Below are 17,439 nucleotides of genomic sequence, written 5' to 3'. Positions count from 1 at the left end.
CTGAAAGAACAGCTGAAGCCCAGCCTTGGGGCAGGAGAGCTCTGGTCCTGCTCAGGAAATGGTGAGTGGCCCATGGAGAGCACCCAGAGTGAGGGGGGCAGACTAGCCTGGTTAGGTAAGCTGGCGGGCTTCAAAGGCCTGGCTGAGGCAAGGTCTGGCAAGTCTGGGTTTTCCTTCCCAGGCTGTGGGAGGCTTCACAGGCGTGAGCAGAGCTGCACTGTGGAAAGGTGCGGGGTGGTGGTGCCCAGGATGCCGAGTTAGGGGGTCCGTGATGACCCCCAGGGGCAGTGAGGGCAGAAGTGGGGGTGCACGGGAGGACCACCACAGCAACTGCTGCAAGCAAGGGAGGAACGCAGGGTGTCTGGAAGCCAGCCGGTGCAGAAGGGGCCTGGCAGGGAGAGGACAGCAGGAGAGGAAGCGTCTCTCAGATGCAGGAAGCCGCACCCCACCCGAGACCACGGCACCTCTCAGCGTCACCCCTGACTGCCTGCAGTGGGCCCAGGCGGTTCGAGTGTGACTCATCCCTAGCCCAGCTCTCAAGGGCGCGCTGAGCGGCTGTCGTGCTGTGGGCTGTGGCTGCCAGGAGCGCCTCCCTGAGGAGCGGGCTGTCGCTTCAGAGGCTCCAGGGCTGCTGGAAGACACCTACACACAGACACCCCAGCCCACACTGCTACCCTGAGTTTAGCCAGAGGCGGGCGAGACCCCCAGAATTGGAACTCGCCTTCACTCTGGCATGTAGTCCACGGCTGCTCAGGGAGGAAGGGATAGGCGCCCACCAGCTCCCTCTGCACCCCTGCCTCCAAGCCCCGGGCCACGGCCAGCTCTGTGGAGCCCAGAGTTAACACCGTGTCTCTAATTTTGGAGGAGACTCCACAGCCCTCGCGGTTCCAGGTCGCCCCTTCCTCCAGGGAGCCTACCCTTCAGCCCCGGGCTAGGCAGGCTGCACTCTGGCAGGGCCTGGAAAGCCAAGCCCAGGGTCTGTGAGGCCCTCAGTCTATGGGCTGTTCCCTGGGGGGTGAATGAGAAGACCACGGCCCAGGACGCTCCCTCATCCCCTCGCCCTGGGTGCTCACAGAGAGGCCCCATGAGGGTACAGAGGGCAGTCTCAGATTGGGAAGTGCATCCACAGGCTTCCCACAGAGGCTCTGCCCTTTGGTGCCTCCTACGCAGACTGCAGCACCCCATGCGGTGGCAGGACCGCTCCATGGGCCTCTGCGTCCTGGGAGCCAGGACCCCCACCTGGAGTTGGGGAAGTTGCTGGCGGGGAAGGGAGGTTGATGAAGGAGGAGATCATCTGGCAATGGCCCTGGAGCATTCCTGAACCACCCCCTCCCTGTCTGGGCCACGCCCTGTGGCAGGTGGGAGGACAATGCCGCCTGTGTGCCGTCACCCCAGCACGCTGGCTCAAGGGGAGGGCTGTGGTGCGGCCCTGCTCCAGCCTTGGCCTCTCCTGATGTCCCTCTCCCTCCCTGCACAGCCCCTGCTATCTGCCATCTCCATCCGTCCAGCTGGGCCGCCTCTGTGGGACCCAGGCATCACCAAGGTAAGCAGCCCCTGCTATCTGCCATCTCCATCCGTCCAGCAGAGCCGTCTCTGTGGGACCCAGGCATCACCAAGGTAAGCAGTTTCCTGTCTTCCTTCCACCTGTCCCAGTCACTGTGGTGGAGGGACCTGGCAGCAGGGGCTCTGAGAAGAAGAATCTGGAAGGTGGGGTAGGGCAAAGGGGGCCTTGGGTCATTCAAGCACAGGGGACCAGAAGCACTGGCCCTTACCTGGCTGGGCTCCAAGCTGCAACCCCCATGAAATGTGAGGACAGTCTGGCAAGGCGGGACCCCAGGCCCCTGGCAGAGGGGCCATCTCCATTCACATCATCCCCTAATCTGCATGCCCTCTAGGTTTAGGGAGCCATCCAGCAGCTCCTCATCCCCAAAGTCTGCAGGGCTGATGGCTGGTCAGCCCCACAGTCCCCGGGAGCTCCTCGGGGCTGCAGGACACCGCAGCAGGAGGCCCAGCACAGAACTCCGGGTCCCGCCCATTCCAAGTCTCACCATGGACTCTCAGTACGAGACGGGCCACATTCGCAAGCTACAGGCCCGGCACATGCAGATGCAGGAGAAGACTTTCACCAAGTGGATCAATAACGTCTTCCAGTGCGGCCAGGTGAGTATAGCCAGCTGTGACCCACAGCCCACCCATACCACACCCCCAGCTCTGGCCAGTGGGCCTCCGGGGTGAGCTGTGGGGTCATCTGCCTGAGGCCAAGCTGAGGCCAGAGCTCCTTCTTCCAAAGCAGCTGCTCTGGGTCGTACCTCTCAGGTCCCAGGATGGGAGGACAGGTGAGGCTGGGCTGACCCCATACCTACCCCTGTCCCCTCCCCAGGCGGGCATCAAGATCCGGAACCTGTACACAGAGCTGGCCGACGGCATCCACCTCCTGCGGCTGCTGGAGCTCATCTCAGGGGAGACCCTGCCACCCCCCAGCCGGGGCCGCCTGCGTGTGCACTTCCTGGAGAATAGCAGCCGAGCTCTGGCCTTCCTTAGGGCCAAGGTGGGCCCCAGGGAAAGGGGTCTGGGATGGTGCTGGGGCAGGCAGCTGGGACAGGCTGAACTACTGGGTCACCTTTCCTGCGCCAGGCCACAGGGCAGAGCAGAGGAGCTGGGGCCTGAGTACAGGAGTGGCTGGGACACAGAGGAGCAGAAGCCAAGCCCTCCTCACACAGCACCCCTGACTTGGAGAGCACCCAGCTGGCCATGGCAGTAGCAATCCAGGTCCCTACTGGGGTGGAAAATGTCACTGTCTGTCATAAGAGAGACTCACAGGATTCTAGGCCAAAAGAATCTTAGTGTTCTCTTAGGCTTTTCATTTCACAGATGAGGAAACAGAGGCCCTGAATTATTTACCAGGCAAGATCGATGGTTAACCGGCCAACAGAGCCCAGATGTGGGACTAAGATGGCAGGTGGGGAAGAGGAGCAGGGCCTGTCTTGGAGAAGGAGGGAGGAGGCCTCAGCAAATGGGGGGAGGCTGAGTCACCTGAAAGAAAGGGACAGGCCAAGGAGATGGGCGCTAAAAGGAGGCCAGAGCTCCAGGGACAGAGGGACCCTCATGGCCAGGGTGAGGGGCTGGTGCAGGGGTGGGGTGGGGCAAAGGGATCATTGGAAACCGGGAACTGTGAAGGCCAAGGGCTCCTGGAGGTGGCTGTCCCTGGAGGCTGTGAAGTCACTGAGCTGGGCCTGGCTGAATGGAGCCTGACTGTGTGTGCCTATCACTATATCCTGGAGTGGAGCTTACATCCAGCCTCCTGGGGTGTGTTGGAGGAAAGCCAGGGAGGGGAGAAGCCCAAGCAAAGGGAAGGGGAGTGACTGCTGTCCTGAGCAGGTGCAAGAGCAGAACGCTGCCAGCTGTAGAATGCTGGGCCCTAGTTGATCCAGGGACAATGACCCTGTGAGCCAGTCATCTCCCCTCCAGGAACCGGGGAAGGGTGTAAACCCCACAGCCTTTGTCAGAGGCGTTGCAGCTCTCCCCAAGCTTTAATATACAGCATGTCACTGATATCTGTGAGGGTGACATCCTTGTCTCCATACACATAGGAGGCAACTGTGGTCTAGAAAGGATGACGGACTTGCCGCAAACACACAGGGAATTTGTGGCAGAATGAGGGATGCACTTGCTTATGGAGATGCTCCCATGCCCTGGGCATTCCATGCAGGCGCTGGGCTACACTAAGCAAAGCCCAGACCCCCACCTCAAGGCACCTGGCTTCAATGGGAGACAGATTCATTGAACCCAGATCAGCGGTGTGCTGGTAAATGTTTAACAAATGATTCTCTGGGGGAAATAAAAACTCCAGTGTGCCATATTCGCTGATCCTATGGCGTTAATACCCCCATCACAGTGAGTTTTAGCCACCAGCGTGACATCGCTCAATAGGAAGTCAGGAGGATAGGCTCTCAGGAGCTGGGAGGAGCAGACAAACACCCCACTCACCAGAGGCTCCAACTCTAAGCCAGGGTGATTGACATGGCAGGTGGAATCCACCCCAGGAGCATGGGTGGGATCCTTTAGAGGCCAGCCAGATATACCAAAGTTTACCTAGGGGGACACCCAGGATTACAGCTCCTCCCACAGGGCTAGTAGTGGCCGGCTGAAGCCAGTTGCCCTTCAGGTCTTATGGAAAGTCTCACTCCTTTTCTTTCTCCATTCAGTACTTACTGATCGATTCCCTGCTGTGTGCCACTCCCCTAGGATACACCAGAAAACAAAGCCAAGATCCTCACTTGAGCAGGGCAAGGGGTCGAGAGTGTGTATTTGGGTGGGAGAAATAGTCCTTAAGTTTCTGTGTTAAATAAAGTGGTCAGGCTAGGCAACATCTGAGTGAAGAGTTAAAGGCAGGGAGGTGAATAGCCATGCAGATACCTGGGAGAATACTTTCAGACAGCAGGCACGGCCCTGCAAAGGCCTGAAGTCCTGTGCTTAGAATTCCACGGAACTACAAGAATCCCATGGGCCTTGGAGCTATGTGATTCCACAGGGTGGAAGATGGAGTCAGAGGGGTCTGGGGGCCAGACCCTGCAGGGCTTCTCCCCTTGACTCACCCATCCTCCCTGTCCAAATGGCAGGATGTAGGGCAGAGGAGTCTCAACTTTGGTGTACCTAAGAGCCACCCAAGGTGTTGTTCAAGTGCAAATTCCCAGGCTCTGGCCCAAGACAGTCTGACTGGGTGGAGCCTGGGAATCTGGATTTATAGCTGGCCCTGTTGGAGCTGGAACAGAAGAAGAGGGCTGAGATTTGGGTGTGAGCCCAGGGACCCAGCCACCCCCTGAAGATCCCAGGACACCCTGGGAGATGGAGGCAGACAGTTGCAATTGTCTGTTGGGCTCACACATTGACTGTTATGACCCCTCATTTCCAAACCCTGCAGCTGAACCACTGATCTTGGCCCAGGTCTACCTGTAGCCCACACACAGGGAGTCCTCCTGCTCTGGGGGCCCAGCCCAGTTCACCAGGTTGGGGCTTCACCCAGGTGGGCTTGAGGCCATGGCTCCAACCAGGCAGGAAGCCTTTGCTTTCCTGGACTTATCCCCTGCCTGCTTCTCCCTGAGGGAACTCCCAGCTGGGGCAGGATAGATTCCAGGACCCTCCCATCCCACAGCTGGCCCCCTAAGCTTTTGGTGACTGAGTCCTCTCTGGACATGGGCTTCATGGCTTAGCCCAGCCAACTGTGCCCACAGGTGCCAGTACCACTCATCGGGCCAGAGAACATCGTGGACGGAGACCAGACACTCATCCTGGGACTCATCTGGGTCATCATTCTGCGTTTCCAGATCTCCCACATCTCCTTGGACAAGGTATGGCTCAGTCCCCAGCACCCAGCACCTGGTGACCCAGCCCAGCCCTGGCCTCACCTCAGACCCCTGGGGACTCATAAGTTCCACACAACTTTTATGATCCCCATAGGAGATCCTGGAAACTGCAAAGTCCATATTCACTCTCCAACCATGGGTGAAGAACCCAGGATACCAGAGATATTGTAACATTGTAATATGCTAAAGTGAGGGCCAGGGCCATGGGCTTCAAATCAGGTCTGGGCAAGTCATTCACTAGGGGGGGTTCAGGGTCACTGCCCAGCACCCTCTTTGACCCTTGTGTGGTGCTCCCCACTTGGCACTGAGGCTCTGTAACTTCCATTACACCACAATGTACTGTTGGGAAAAATGAAATGTGTGGAGGGAGTCCCAGCTCTGGAGGTTTACAAAGTCCCTGGCACCCTACGGACCAAAGATACAGCATTTCTTTCATGGTCCCCAGCTTCCTCCATTCCACCTCTTTCCCCCACACTGGATCAGAAAGACTATAAACTCTTTGTGGCACATGCCTGTAGTCCCAGCTCTCGGGAGGGCTCAGGTGGGAAGCTAACCTGAGCCCAGGATGTTGAGGGTGTGATGAGCCGAGATCATACCACTACACTCCAGCCTGGGTCACAGAGTGAGACCGTGTCTCAAAAAAAAAGAAAGAGTCCTTATACTTATACTTTTTCATAGTTTTATGATTTCCAAAATGCCACCTAAAACTCAATTCTAGTAGGTAAGGAAAGCCAACCTGGAGAATGAAACCCTCATGAAAAGAAGCCAGAGATCTGGCAGAAGTCCAGGATGGATGGCCTGGAAACTCAGGGCCTGAGCCCCAGGAGAGCAGGGGTCTTGTGTGTCTGCAGGCTGAGCATCTATTTGAAGGCTGAAGGGACAGATGAATTTCTAACTGACCTCAAGCCCTTTCAGGAAGCCACACTCACCTCCTCAGGCCCCTGGCCAGTTTCAGGTGTCCCCTGCAGCCCAGGCCCTTGGGAGCAGCAGGTGGGCATCCTCCCTGACCAGCACCGTCTCTGTCTGTCTGCAGCCCCCTCCGGCCCTGCTCCCTGCTGAGTCAGATGTGTTTGGGCTCAGGCTAGCCCCGATCCCTCACAAGCCATCCCAGCATTTTCCTTAGTTCCGTCTGCCAGCCTGGCCCCACCATGCAGGGTACTGGGGCCTGACTTCGCTGGGGCCCAGGGCCTCGAGACTCCACTCCCCCTCATGTGGGCACCATGCACGTCCTTCCTACCCAAGCTCTGGGGCCCAGAGGGCAGGGGAAGTGCAGCCTGCTGAGCCTTGATATTTTGAGTTTATAAACAGGAAGTGAGGCTGGGCATGGTGGCTAACACCTGTAATTCCAGCACTTTGGGAGGCCAAGGCAGGCAGATTATTTGAGGTCAGGAGTTTGAGACCAGCCTGGCCAACATAGTGAAACCCCGTTCCAACTAAAATACAAAAAATTAGCTGGGCATAGTGGTGCCTCCATGTAGTCCCAGTTACTCAGGAGGCTGAGGCAGGAGAATTGCTTGAACCTGGGAGGCAGAGGTTGCAATGAGCCGAGATCGTGCCACTGCACTCCAGCCCATAACATCGGGCCTGGCTCACAGAAAGCCTGCAGTGACGGGACCCAGTTTCATGAAGCCCAGCCACAATCCCATGAGCCTAGGTCAGTTAGCACAGCACCTGGCCCATCAGAAGGGCTCAGAAAACGGGAGCTGTTGCTGTGTGGTCACCTGTGGTGACGCAAAGCCAGCGCCTCTGCAGTGACGGCTTTTCCCTTGCTCCACTTCTTTGGAAGGCCAGTCACTCTCACCCCCAATCCTTGCCCACCGTGGATGAAATTGGGCAAAATCAGATACTCTGAAGAGAGGAGAGTCACACTGGCCCCGGGCCAGGGAGGAGCAGGATCCTGCTGTGGCCAGCCTGCCTCTCCCACAGCCTGCAGACTCTCTGCCTCCCCACCCCGTCCCCGCATGGTGACCCTGCTGCCCTGTTCCGCCAGGAGGAGTTTGGGGCCAGCGCAGCCCTGCTGTCCACCAAGGAAGCCCTGCTGGTCTGGTGCCAGCGGAAGACGGCCAGCTACACCAACGTGAACATTACAGATTTCTCCCGAAGCTGGAGCGATGGGCTGGGCTTCAATGCCCTCATCCATGCCCACAGGTGTGACCCCACCCTTGTCAGGAGGCCTCCGCCCACTGAGCCAACAGCTCCTGGGTTTGGGTCCTCAGCCCACCCGTTCTCCCACATCCCTAGGCTTGAAGGAGGGAAAGTGGACACAGATGTAGAAAGGGCTGATGGGTTAGCCCCTTTCCCTTCCCTAGACAATGCCATGAGATTGGCCAAGTTTACCTTTGACCCCAGCCTTCTCCACTTTCTGTGCCCCTCAATTCTATTCATGTTCTACACCCTGGCAGCACCTGCCCTTTGGAGATTCCTCCAGCCCCCCAGCCTGGTCCCTGTGCCGAATGAACTCTCCTCTTTCTCCGTCAGAGTCCTCCTCCTTCAACAGGGCCTCAGATAACTGTCGGGAAAATGAATTCACAAGAAGATGTGAATGGCCAATAGGAGCATGAGTGCATTTAAGAATCTACTTAAAGGAAAGCAGTAGGTTCCTGCTGGTGAAGAGCCCTTCTCACTGTCTGTCCAGGCCAGACCTGTTGGACTACGGCTCCCTGCGTCCAGACCGCCCACTGCACAACCTTGCTTTTGCTTTCCTGGTGGCTGAGCAGGAGCTGGGCATCGCTCAGCTGCTGGACCCCGAGGACGTGGCAGCCGCACAGCCAGATGAGCGCTCTATCATGACCTACGTCTCCCTCTACTACCACTACTGCTCCCGCCTGCATCAGGGGCAGACTGTCCAGAGGAGACTCACTAAGGTGGGGGAGAAAGGAGGGGTGGGGAGAGCAAGGGCTCCAGAGGCAGACAGGCCTAAGCGTGAAGCCTGCCCTGCCACGTACTAGCTGTGTGGCCTTGGCCAAGTCACCCAACTTCACTGTGCACCCTCTATCACATGGAGATGATGATGCCTGGATAACAGAAGGCCCTTGTGAGTGTTCCAGGGAGCATGGGTAATGGGCCCAGCACGGTGGCTGGTATACAGGGGAAGCCAGGGGAGGAATGGCCCTTCCTGGGCCTCCCCCTTCTGCCCGACTCTCGGGCTATTAAGCTTCTAATGGGATTAAAAGGCTTAGAGAGCCAGGATTCTGCAAGGACAGGCACAGAAAAGGCTCTGCCAGCGGGGGCTACGCAGAGTTCATGTTTTTGGGGGGCTTCCTTACTCTCTGGACACGATGGCAGAGGCTGAGGCCTGGAAGTGCTCTTCTCAAGGTGGGTATCTCATTGGGGTGTGGGTGGGGGTGACACAGGCCAAGGGCTGTGAGCTGCTTTATGGGGTAGGAGGCTCACGGAAGGGAAAGGCGGCCTAGAAAAAGAACAGCAGCCTGAAGGGCCTCAACCCCACCAGTGAGGCCAAATGGGTAAAACAAGAGGAGGAAGGCAGGATAGCCTCACCCTCAGTCATGGAGAGGGTCCCCAAGCTCCTGGGTCTCAGTGTGCAATCCAAGCAAACCCAGTTCTCTGGGGTGGGGGTACCACCACTTCAAAGCATCTTTGGCTCAGAGAAGTAGCTACAGCCCACCTGGGGAACTCTGGCTGGCACTCAGTGCCCATTCCAGGGCCTGCCCTGAGAAGGACCCTGACCCCTTCCTATGCCCTCCACCAGATCCTGCTTCAGCTCCAGGAGACAGAGCTGCTGCAGACCCAGTACGAGCAGCTGGTGGCCGACCTTCTACGCTGGATTGCAGAGAAGCAGGTGCAGCTGGAGGCGCGGGATTTTCCAGACTCGCTGCCCGCCATGCGGCAGCTACTGGCAGCATTCACCATCTTCCGCACCCAGGAGAAGCCACCCCGGCTACAGCAGCGAGGGGTCGCAGAGGCCCTGCTCTTCCGGCTACAGACAGCACTCCAAGCCCAGAACCGCAGACCCTTCCTGCCTCATGAGGGCCTGGGCCTTGCAGAGCTGTCCCAGTGCTGGGCAGGGCTGGAGTGGGCAGAGGCTGCAGGGAGCCAGGCCCTGCAGCAGAGGCTACTGCAGCTGGAGCGGCTAGAAACCCTGGCCCGGCGCTTCCAGCGCAAGGCAGCCCTCCGGGAGAGTTTCCTTAAGGATGCAGAGCAGGTGCTAGACCAGGCCAGAGCCCCTCCAGCCAGCCTGGCCACAGTGGAGGCAGCCGTCCAGAGGCTGGGCATGCTGGAGGCTGGCATCCTGCCCCAGGAGGGGCGCTTCCAGGCCCTGGCTGAGATCGCAGACATCCTCCAGCAGGAGCAGTACCACAGCTGGGCAGATGTGGCCCGCAGGTGAGCCCCAGCACATGAACTCTCCCCACAGCTGGCTGAGGCTGTCCTACCACACCCCCATCCTTCCATGTCATGTGCCCATTCTTTGCCAGAGAGGAGAGGGATGATTTATGGGTTCAGGGCTCCCTCTACAAAGATCTATCTCCCAGTGATGCTTGCAAGCCCACCATCAGTAATTCATTCCTATTGGTAAAGCACTTTCACTTTCTAGGTAGCCTCTGATTCATCCACTAAACAAGAATTTTTTGAGTGTCTACTATGTCCCACACACTGTGCTAGGTGCTGGAGATTTAGTAGAGAAGAGAAGAAACAAAAATTCCTTCCCTCATGAACTTACACACTACTAAGGAAAACAGACAAATAAGAAAAATTCATAGCATGTGGTAATAAAAATAATAATAATAAAGGAGAGGCCAGGCGCGGTGGCTCACGCCTGTAATCCCAGCACATTGGGAGGCCGTAGCAGGTGGATGACCTGAGGTCAGGAGCTCAAGACAGCCTAGCCAACATGGCAAAACCCCGTTTCCACTAAAAAATACAAAAATTAGCCAGGCGTGGTGGCGGGCGCCTGTAATCTCAGCTACTCGGGAGGCTGAGGCAGGAGAATCGCTTGAACCCAGGAGGCAGAGGTTGCAGTGAGCAGAGATGGTGCCATTGCACTCCAGCCTGGGCGACAGAGTGAGACTCCATCTCCAAAAATAATAACAATAAAGGAGGATAGGGGAATGAATATGAGGTGCTAAGTTTGAGTGGCTAGAGGGGATTCACTGGGAAGTTGACTTCTAAGTAAAGACCAGAAAGAAGTGAGGAGCTGGCCATGCAGACGTGGGAGACAGAGTATTCTAGGCGGAGGAAACGGCAAATGCAGTGTCCTTTTAGGCGAGCACATGCCTGGCAGGTTTGAAAAATAGCCTGGAGGCCAGTGTTGGCCAAAGTGAACACGTGGCAGGAGCTGAGGTCAGGGGGGCACAGGGGTGATGGGCGGGGGAGGGAAGGAGGTCAAGTCAGGCCTTGCAGGGCACAGTAACGATTTGGCTTTTACTCAGAGAGATGATGGGAAATCAGTGGAGGGCTGGAGCAGACGAGTGACACAATCTGACTTTTGTTTTGCGATGCTCACCTGGATGTCATGTTGGGAATAGATCCAAGGGGCAAAGGCAGAAGCAGAGAGACCAGTTACAAAGCTATTTCAGTCATCCAGGACGGAGCAGCAGTGGTGACAAGGGGTGGGGTTCTGGATAGATTTTGCAGGTAGTGCCAAGTAGAATTTGCAGACAGATCAGATGTGGCATGTGAGAAAGTGAGTTATCAAGATGTTAGGCCGGGCCTGGTGGCTCACGCCTGTAATCTCAGCACTTTGGGAGGCCAAGGCGGGTGGATCACCTGAGGTCAGGAGTTCAAGACCATCCTGGCCAACATGGTGAAACCCATCTCTACTAAAAATACAAAAATTGGCCGGGCGCAGTGGCTCATGCCTGTAATCCCAGCACTTTGGGAGGCTGAGGCGGGCAGATCACGAGGTCAAGAGATCAAGACCATCCTGGCTAACACAGTGAAACCCCGTCTCTACTAAAAATACAAAAAGATTAGCCAGGTGTGGCGGCGGGCACCTGTAGTCCCAGCTACTCGGGAGGCTGAGGCAGGAGAATGGCGTGAACCTGGGAGGCGGAGCTGGCAGTGAGCCGAGATCGTGCCACTGCAGTCCAGCCTGGGTGAAGGAGTGAGACTCCGTCTCAAAAATAAATAAATAAAAAATAAAAAATAAAAATAAAAATACAAAAATTAGCCGGGCATGGTGGCCCATGCCTGTAATCCCAGCTACTCAGGTGGCTGAGGCAGGAAAGTCACTTGAACCCGGGAGGTGGAGGTTGCAGTGAGCCAAGATTGCACCACTGGATTCTAGTCTGGGTGGCAGAGCAGATTCTGTCTCAAAAAAAAAAAAAAAAGATTTTAGTCTGGGCACCTGGAATGATGGAGTTTTCATCAACTGAAATGGGGACTGCATGCAAGTTAGGGGGCCCCAAAGGCCTGATCCTTCCAGGCCCTCCTTCTGGCTTCTCTGCATGTGTCCAAAGGTAGGACACACTGCCCTTACCACCGCCTGCCAGGATGCTGTCAGAGTCCATAGACCTTGCCCCAGCCACGGAGGTCAGACTCCTCCAGGGCAGCCAAGCCCCACCACAGACCAGGAACCCTGAAGTAGCTTCCCTGCCCCAACCCAGAGGAGATCTCCCTTATTCTCATGTCCTCTAGGCAGGGGGAAGTTACCGTGCGCTGGCAGAGGCTCCTTCAGCATCTACAGGGACAGAGGAAGCAGGTGGCAGACATGCAGGCTGTGCTGAGCCTGCTGCAGGAGGTGGAGGCTGCCTCCCACCAGCTGGAGGAGCTGCAGGTGGGCACTGGACCAGCAGGCCCTTGGGAAACACAGCAGGGTGGGGGACTTCCCCAGTGCCAGTGCTCAGAGGGACCCAGCACCTTGGGACCACTGCAATGACCATCATCTCTGGCCAGGGGCTGGCCAGGTCCACCGCCTGTGGGCAGCAGCTGGCAGAAGTAGTGGAGATGCTGCAGAGGCATGACCTGCTGGAGGCTCAAGTCTCGGCCCACGGAGCCCATGTGAGCCATCTTGCTCAGCAGACAGCAGAGCTGGACTCCTCCCTGGGCACCAGTGTGGAGGTGCTGCAGGCCAAGGCCAGGACACTGGCCCAGCTCCAACAGAGCCTGGTGGCTCTTGTCAGGGCCCGGTAAGAGCCTGCCCCAACTCTTCCACCTTTCCCAGAGCTTTTCTGTAACCCAAATTATCTCCTGCCGGGGTTAAAGTACTGTTGGCCTGGCAGTTTTCTCCACACTGACCCTCACTTCCAAAGCCTCCGTCTCACCTGTTGAGTCATCCAGGGAAAAGAAAAATCCTGTCTAAGGGGAGCGTCTAACCCCGGAGGGGAACCCACTGCCCATGCCCCACGACTCCCCATGTCCTTCGGTGGCCCCTATTGTCCCTCAGGCGGGCCCTGCTGGAGCAGACCCTGCAGCGGGCAGAGTTCCTGAGCAACTGTGAGGAGGAGGAAGCCTGGCTGAAGGAGTGCGGACAGCGGGTGGGGAATGCGGCCCTGGGCCGGGATCTCAGCCAGATCGCAGGCGCCCTGCAGAAACACAAGGTGTCAGCTCCCCGAGCGCGCCCGCCGGTCGCCAGCGCCTTGCCCTTCCCTCTCGGGCCCCCGGCCCCCTCCCCTGTTCTGCCTTCACTGAGCCCCCTGCTCTGCCCCCCGCTAGGCCCTGGAAGCTGAGGTCCACCGCCACCAGGCCGTGTGCATAGATCTCGTGCGGAGGGGACGCGACCTCAGCGCCCGCAGGCCCCCAACGCAGCCGGATCCCGGGGAACGGGCAGAGGCCGTTCAGGGAGGGTGGCAGCTGCTCCAGACCCGGGTGGTGGGGCGGGGCGCACGGCTGCAGACAGCCCTGCTGGTCCTGCAGGTAGTGGGGAGGGGTGGGGGCGCGGTGGGGGCGGGGCCCGGCGAGGCGCGGGTGGGGGTGCCAGCACCTGCCCGCCCTCAGCCGCGCCCCTTCACCCACACACCACCCCCGACCCCCTCCCGCAGTACTTCGCGGACGCGGCGGAGGCGGCTTCGTGGCTGCGCGAGCAGCGATCCTCGCTGGAGAGAGCGTCCTGCGGTCAGGACCAGGCGGCCGCCGAGACCCTGCTGAGGCGCCACGTGCGGCTGGAGCGCGTCCTGCGCGCCTTTGCGGCCGAGCTGCGGCGGCTGGAGGAGCAGGGGCGGGCGGCCTCGGCCCGGGCGTCGTTATTCACGGTGAGGACGGGGACAGGGAAGGGCGCCTGGTCTCCCTTGCTCCACCGCGGCTGGGCCACACAGAGGACAAAAATGGGAGGGCCTTTGTGGCCTCTGGCCCAGGATTCGTGGCCTTCCCGTGGGTGTAGATGTCCCTCACCCCAGTCCTCAGTGGCATCTCACTTGTTGACCTAGCCCAGAAGTAGTGGAATCCTGTCTGCCCACGCCAACCGAGGGCATCCAAATACAGCTTGGACTGGCTCATGTTGCCGGCAGTTTCAGACTGTTAAGCACTTTCCTCCAGGAAGGTCCCCTCCACTTTCACCCAGGCCAGTAGTGACTGTCTCTCCTGACTTGGCCCGCCTTGTTGGTTTGGGGTGGCCTCATCACTGCCCCAGACTGCCTTCTGACACCCCTTGCTCAGTTCATTGAGCCCCCAAAGTTCTTTAAAACACGTATTGCTTGGCTCACAGCCCTCTTTCAAGAAGCTGTGTATGCAGCACACGATGTGGAAATCAAAGCCATCAGATCCTGTGCTCATGTTTGGCCCCTCGACCCTCAGCCCCAAGGAAGCTTCCTGTCCCGCAGACCCATGTCCCACACACCCTTTGAGCTACAGCTCAGGGCCTCCAGGTCTCAGGGCACGGAGGTAGGGGTGGCCTGGCCAAAGCCCCTGCTGCTTGACGGGGTTGCCTCTAGGCACGCTGCCCTTTGTCACACAGGTGAACTCTGCCCTGAGCCCTCCAGGAGAAAGCCTGAGGAGTGAGGCTTCCTGCCACCCTGGCCCTGGGGATGCCTGGAAGATGGCCCTCCCAGCTGAGCCTGACCCTGACTTTGATCCCAACACTATACTCCAGACACAGGACCACTTGAGTCAGGACTATGAGAGTCTGCGGGCCCTGGCACAGGTAACACTTCTTTTTCAAGAAATGCTCGAGTCCTTACCCTGTGCCAGCAGCTCCTGTGCAGTGATCCCAGGGGACAAGGCAGTGACTGACATGTTCCCTCGCCTCAAGGAGCTTTTATCATGGCTGAGAAGATGTCAGACAACTCATTAGATGCAGGTGTGATGGGATCACATGAGAAGGTAGCCCAGGTCAGGCTGGAGGTCAGGGAAGGCACGTTGGAGGGAAGGACTTTTAAGCTGAGGCTTGAATGAGAAACAGAAAGCAGGTAAACCCAGGGGTGCTGGCCAGGACCTGTGCAAAGGTAGGAAGGGGGCCCAGTGGAGGAAGCGAAGGCCCGGGTGCCTGCAGCACAGACGCTGGGGAGGCCATGGCCAGAGGAGACACTAGAGAGGCAGGTGGGGGTGGAGCAGGCAGAGGGAGCGGCGTGGATTTCACCTTAGAGCAGGGCTGGCACTGAGAGGTTTCAGCAGGGCAAGGCCAGACAGGAGCACACTGCCAGTGCCCTTTACCCTACCCTAAGCCCTTGCCATCTCCCTCCAGGTGGTGCCAAGAGGGCTCTGAGAGAGGATGTGGGGCCCAGCAGTGAGGCAGGGACCCCCTCTGGCCCTGACCCTGGGCTCTGCTGGTGGGCTGGGATGGGGAGGAGCACCCCTTTGACCCACCCTGAGAGCCCTGTTGGGGGTCCTGACCCTCACCCCAGCCTTGGGCCACCTCTCCCCAGCTCCGCAGGGCCCGGTTGGAGGAGGCCATGGCCCTGTTCGGTTTCTGCAGTTCCTGTGGGGAGCTCCAGTTGTGGCTGGAGAAGCAGACAGCGCTGCTCCAAAGGGTGCAGCCCCAGGCTGACACCCTGGAGGTCATGCAGCTCGAATATGAGGTACAGCCCTGGGAGCTTGGCACCTCCTCCTCGCCTTGCCCCCTCCTCCTCGCCTTGCCCCTGCCTCCCTGTGGTCCGCTGCTGTGACTCAGTTTTCCAATTTAACTATCGTCCTGCCTGGGACAGGGGAGCAGAGAGCTGGCCTGAATTTCGAGGGCCTCCTGGCCCTTAAGGACTCGGATGGCTGTCTTGCCAGGGGCAGGCAGCGTGGGCATCCCTGTAGCAGAGAGCACCACTCAGGTCCGTCATAGGCTAGAGGGGAGTGTGGGAAGAGAAAAAGTCCCCCAAGAGGGCTGGGTCCTCCTTTTCCCTAGAACTTCCTCACTGCCCTGGCTGTGGGAAAGGGCCTCTGGGCTGAGGTCAGCAGCTCTGCTGAGCAACTGAGGCAGAGATATCCTGGGAACTCCACACAAATCCAACGACAGCAGGAGGAACTGAGCCAGAGGTGAGAATGAGGCAGGAGTGCAGGTGGTGAGGCAGGCAGACACAGTGCCCAGCCCGGGCCTGACTCACCTGCCTCCCGCCATGCCAGGTGGAGAGGCTGGACGTGTCCGAGGCACAGGGAGGGGGCAAGGGGCAGCCAGTCTGGCAGCTTCTGTCATGTGAGGCTCTGGCCAAGGCTCCAGGATGGATGGGGAGGTGTCCCTGTTGTGGAGACAACCTTGTACCCTCTGCCCAGGTGGGAGCAGCTGGAGGCCCTGAAGAGGGAGAAGGCCGTGCAGCTGGCACACAGTGTGGAAGTGTGCAGTTTTCTGCAGGAGTGTGGACCCACACAGGTCCAGCTGCGAGACGTGCTCCTCCAGCTGGAGGCCCCGCAGCCAGGGAGCTCAGAGGACACCCGCCACGCCCTGCAGCTGGCCCAGAAGAAGACCCTGGTGCTGGAGAGGAGGGTCCACTTCCTCCAAAGTGTGGTCGTAAAGTACGGCCAGCGCAGTGGCGGCATTGGGAGGCAGTGAGGACCATGGGAAGGCGTGGGCAGGGCAGTGGAATGAGGAAGGGACAGAAATTGGGATGGGGAGAGGACAGGTAGGAGGGCTGTGGCAAAGATGGGGGGATGATCAGGAGAAAATGCTCCTGGGGACAGGAAGAGTTCTATGTTTTTTTATTTCTTTTTGAGACGGAGTCTTGCTCTGTTGCCCAGGCTGAGTGCAGTGGCGTGATCTCGGCTCACTGGAAGCTCAGCCTCCTGGGTTCACGCCATTCTCCTGCCTCAGCCTCCCGAGTAGCTGGGACTACAGGCGCCCGCCACCATGCCTGGCTAATTTTTGTATTTTTAGTAGAGACGGGGTTTCACCATGTTAGCCAGGATGGTCTTGATCTCCTGACCTCGTGATCTGCCTGCCTCGGCCTCCCAAAGTGCTGGGATTACAGGCTTGAGCCACTGCACCTGGCGAGCCCTATGTTCTTGCTGCCCCCAGGTCAAGGGTGGGGTGGGCATTGAGAGTCACCACCACTCTCCCTGAGGGATGCAGGTTTGGAGAGAAGACATGTGCCTGGGGCACCAGGCCCAGGACAGGGCACTGACTGTGCAACACGCCCTGTCTCCCAGGGTCGAGGAGTCAGGCTACACAGAGAGCCAGCCTCTGCAAGGACAGGTGGAGACACTGCAGGGGCTGCTGAAGCAAGTACAGGAACAAGTGGCCCAACAGGCCCGGCGCCAGGCTGAGACTCAGGCCCGGCAGAGCTTCCTGAAAGAGAGCCGGCAACTGCTACTGTGGGCAGAGAGTGTCCAGGCTCAGCTGCGCAGCAAGGAGGTGTCGGTGGATGTGGCCTCGGCTCAGCGGCTGCTGAGGGAGCACCAAGACCTGCTGGAGGAGATCCACCTGTGGCAGGAGAGGTCAGGACAGGAGGGCAGAAGGGGTGCACTTTGGGCTGGGCCCAGGGCTCTGGGCTCTGGGTTCAGGCCCAGAAAGAGCATGCGGGAAGTAGTATGATTTCCCCAGGGAGGGGCCCAGACTGGTTGGTGTCTGGCATGCTGCTTGAGGCAAGTTTACACAGAGGAGGATATAATCTAGGACTGGGTCAGGCAGCCTGTACACTTCGAGGAGAGACCCAGGACACTGAGCTGCCTGGGAGGCTCTCTCCAGCTCAGGCCCGGCTGGCCCCCTCCAGGTGGGCCCGATGCATTGCTTTCAGTCAGGGCGTCTAGCCTCCCCTGCCATCCTGGT

General features: G+C 58.7%; 1 protein-coding gene across 1 annotated transcript in view; it reads left to right on the top strand.

Annotated features, from left to right (window-relative positions):
• The first annotated feature begins 1,930 nt into the window (after positions 1-1,930).
• SPTBN5 (spectrin beta, non-erythrocytic 5) overlaps positions 1,931-17,439 on the top strand; it is a 45,316-nt gene continuing 29,807 nt past the window's right edge. Inside the window, exons 1-16 of the mRNA XM_055363477.2 lie at positions 1,931-2,160; positions 2,381-2,548; positions 5,232-5,348; positions 7,354-7,511; positions 7,999-8,227; positions 9,073-9,704; positions 11,958-12,096; positions 12,216-12,448; positions 12,706-12,859; positions 12,975-13,175; positions 13,301-13,510; positions 14,212-14,397; positions 15,119-15,271; positions 15,586-15,716; positions 15,951-16,190; positions 16,821-17,108. Coding sequence (XP_055219452.2) covers positions 1,945-2,160; positions 2,381-2,548; positions 5,232-5,348; positions 7,354-7,511; positions 7,999-8,227; positions 9,073-9,704; positions 11,958-12,096; positions 12,216-12,448; positions 12,706-12,859; positions 12,975-13,175; positions 13,301-13,510; positions 14,212-14,397; positions 15,119-15,271; positions 15,586-15,716; positions 15,951-16,190; positions 16,821-17,108 — 3,455 coding nt within the window. The 5' untranslated portion in view covers positions 1,931-1,944. The remainder of the gene's footprint in view (positions 2,161-2,380; positions 2,549-5,231; positions 5,349-7,353; positions 7,512-7,998; positions 8,228-9,072; positions 9,705-11,957; positions 12,097-12,215; positions 12,449-12,705; positions 12,860-12,974; positions 13,176-13,300; positions 13,511-14,211; positions 14,398-15,118; positions 15,272-15,585; positions 15,717-15,950; positions 16,191-16,820; positions 17,109-17,439) is intronic.

The sequence above is a fragment of the Gorilla gorilla genome, chromosome 16, assembly GCF_029281585.2.
Source record: "Gorilla gorilla gorilla isolate KB3781 chromosome 16, NHGRI_mGorGor1-v2.1_pri, whole genome shotgun sequence".
Taxonomy (NCBI): Eukaryota; Metazoa; Chordata; class Mammalia; order Primates; family Hominidae; genus Gorilla; species Gorilla gorilla.
The sequence above is the reverse complement of the archived record's forward strand: the minus strand, read 5'-3'. Positions and strand labels throughout refer to the sequence as shown.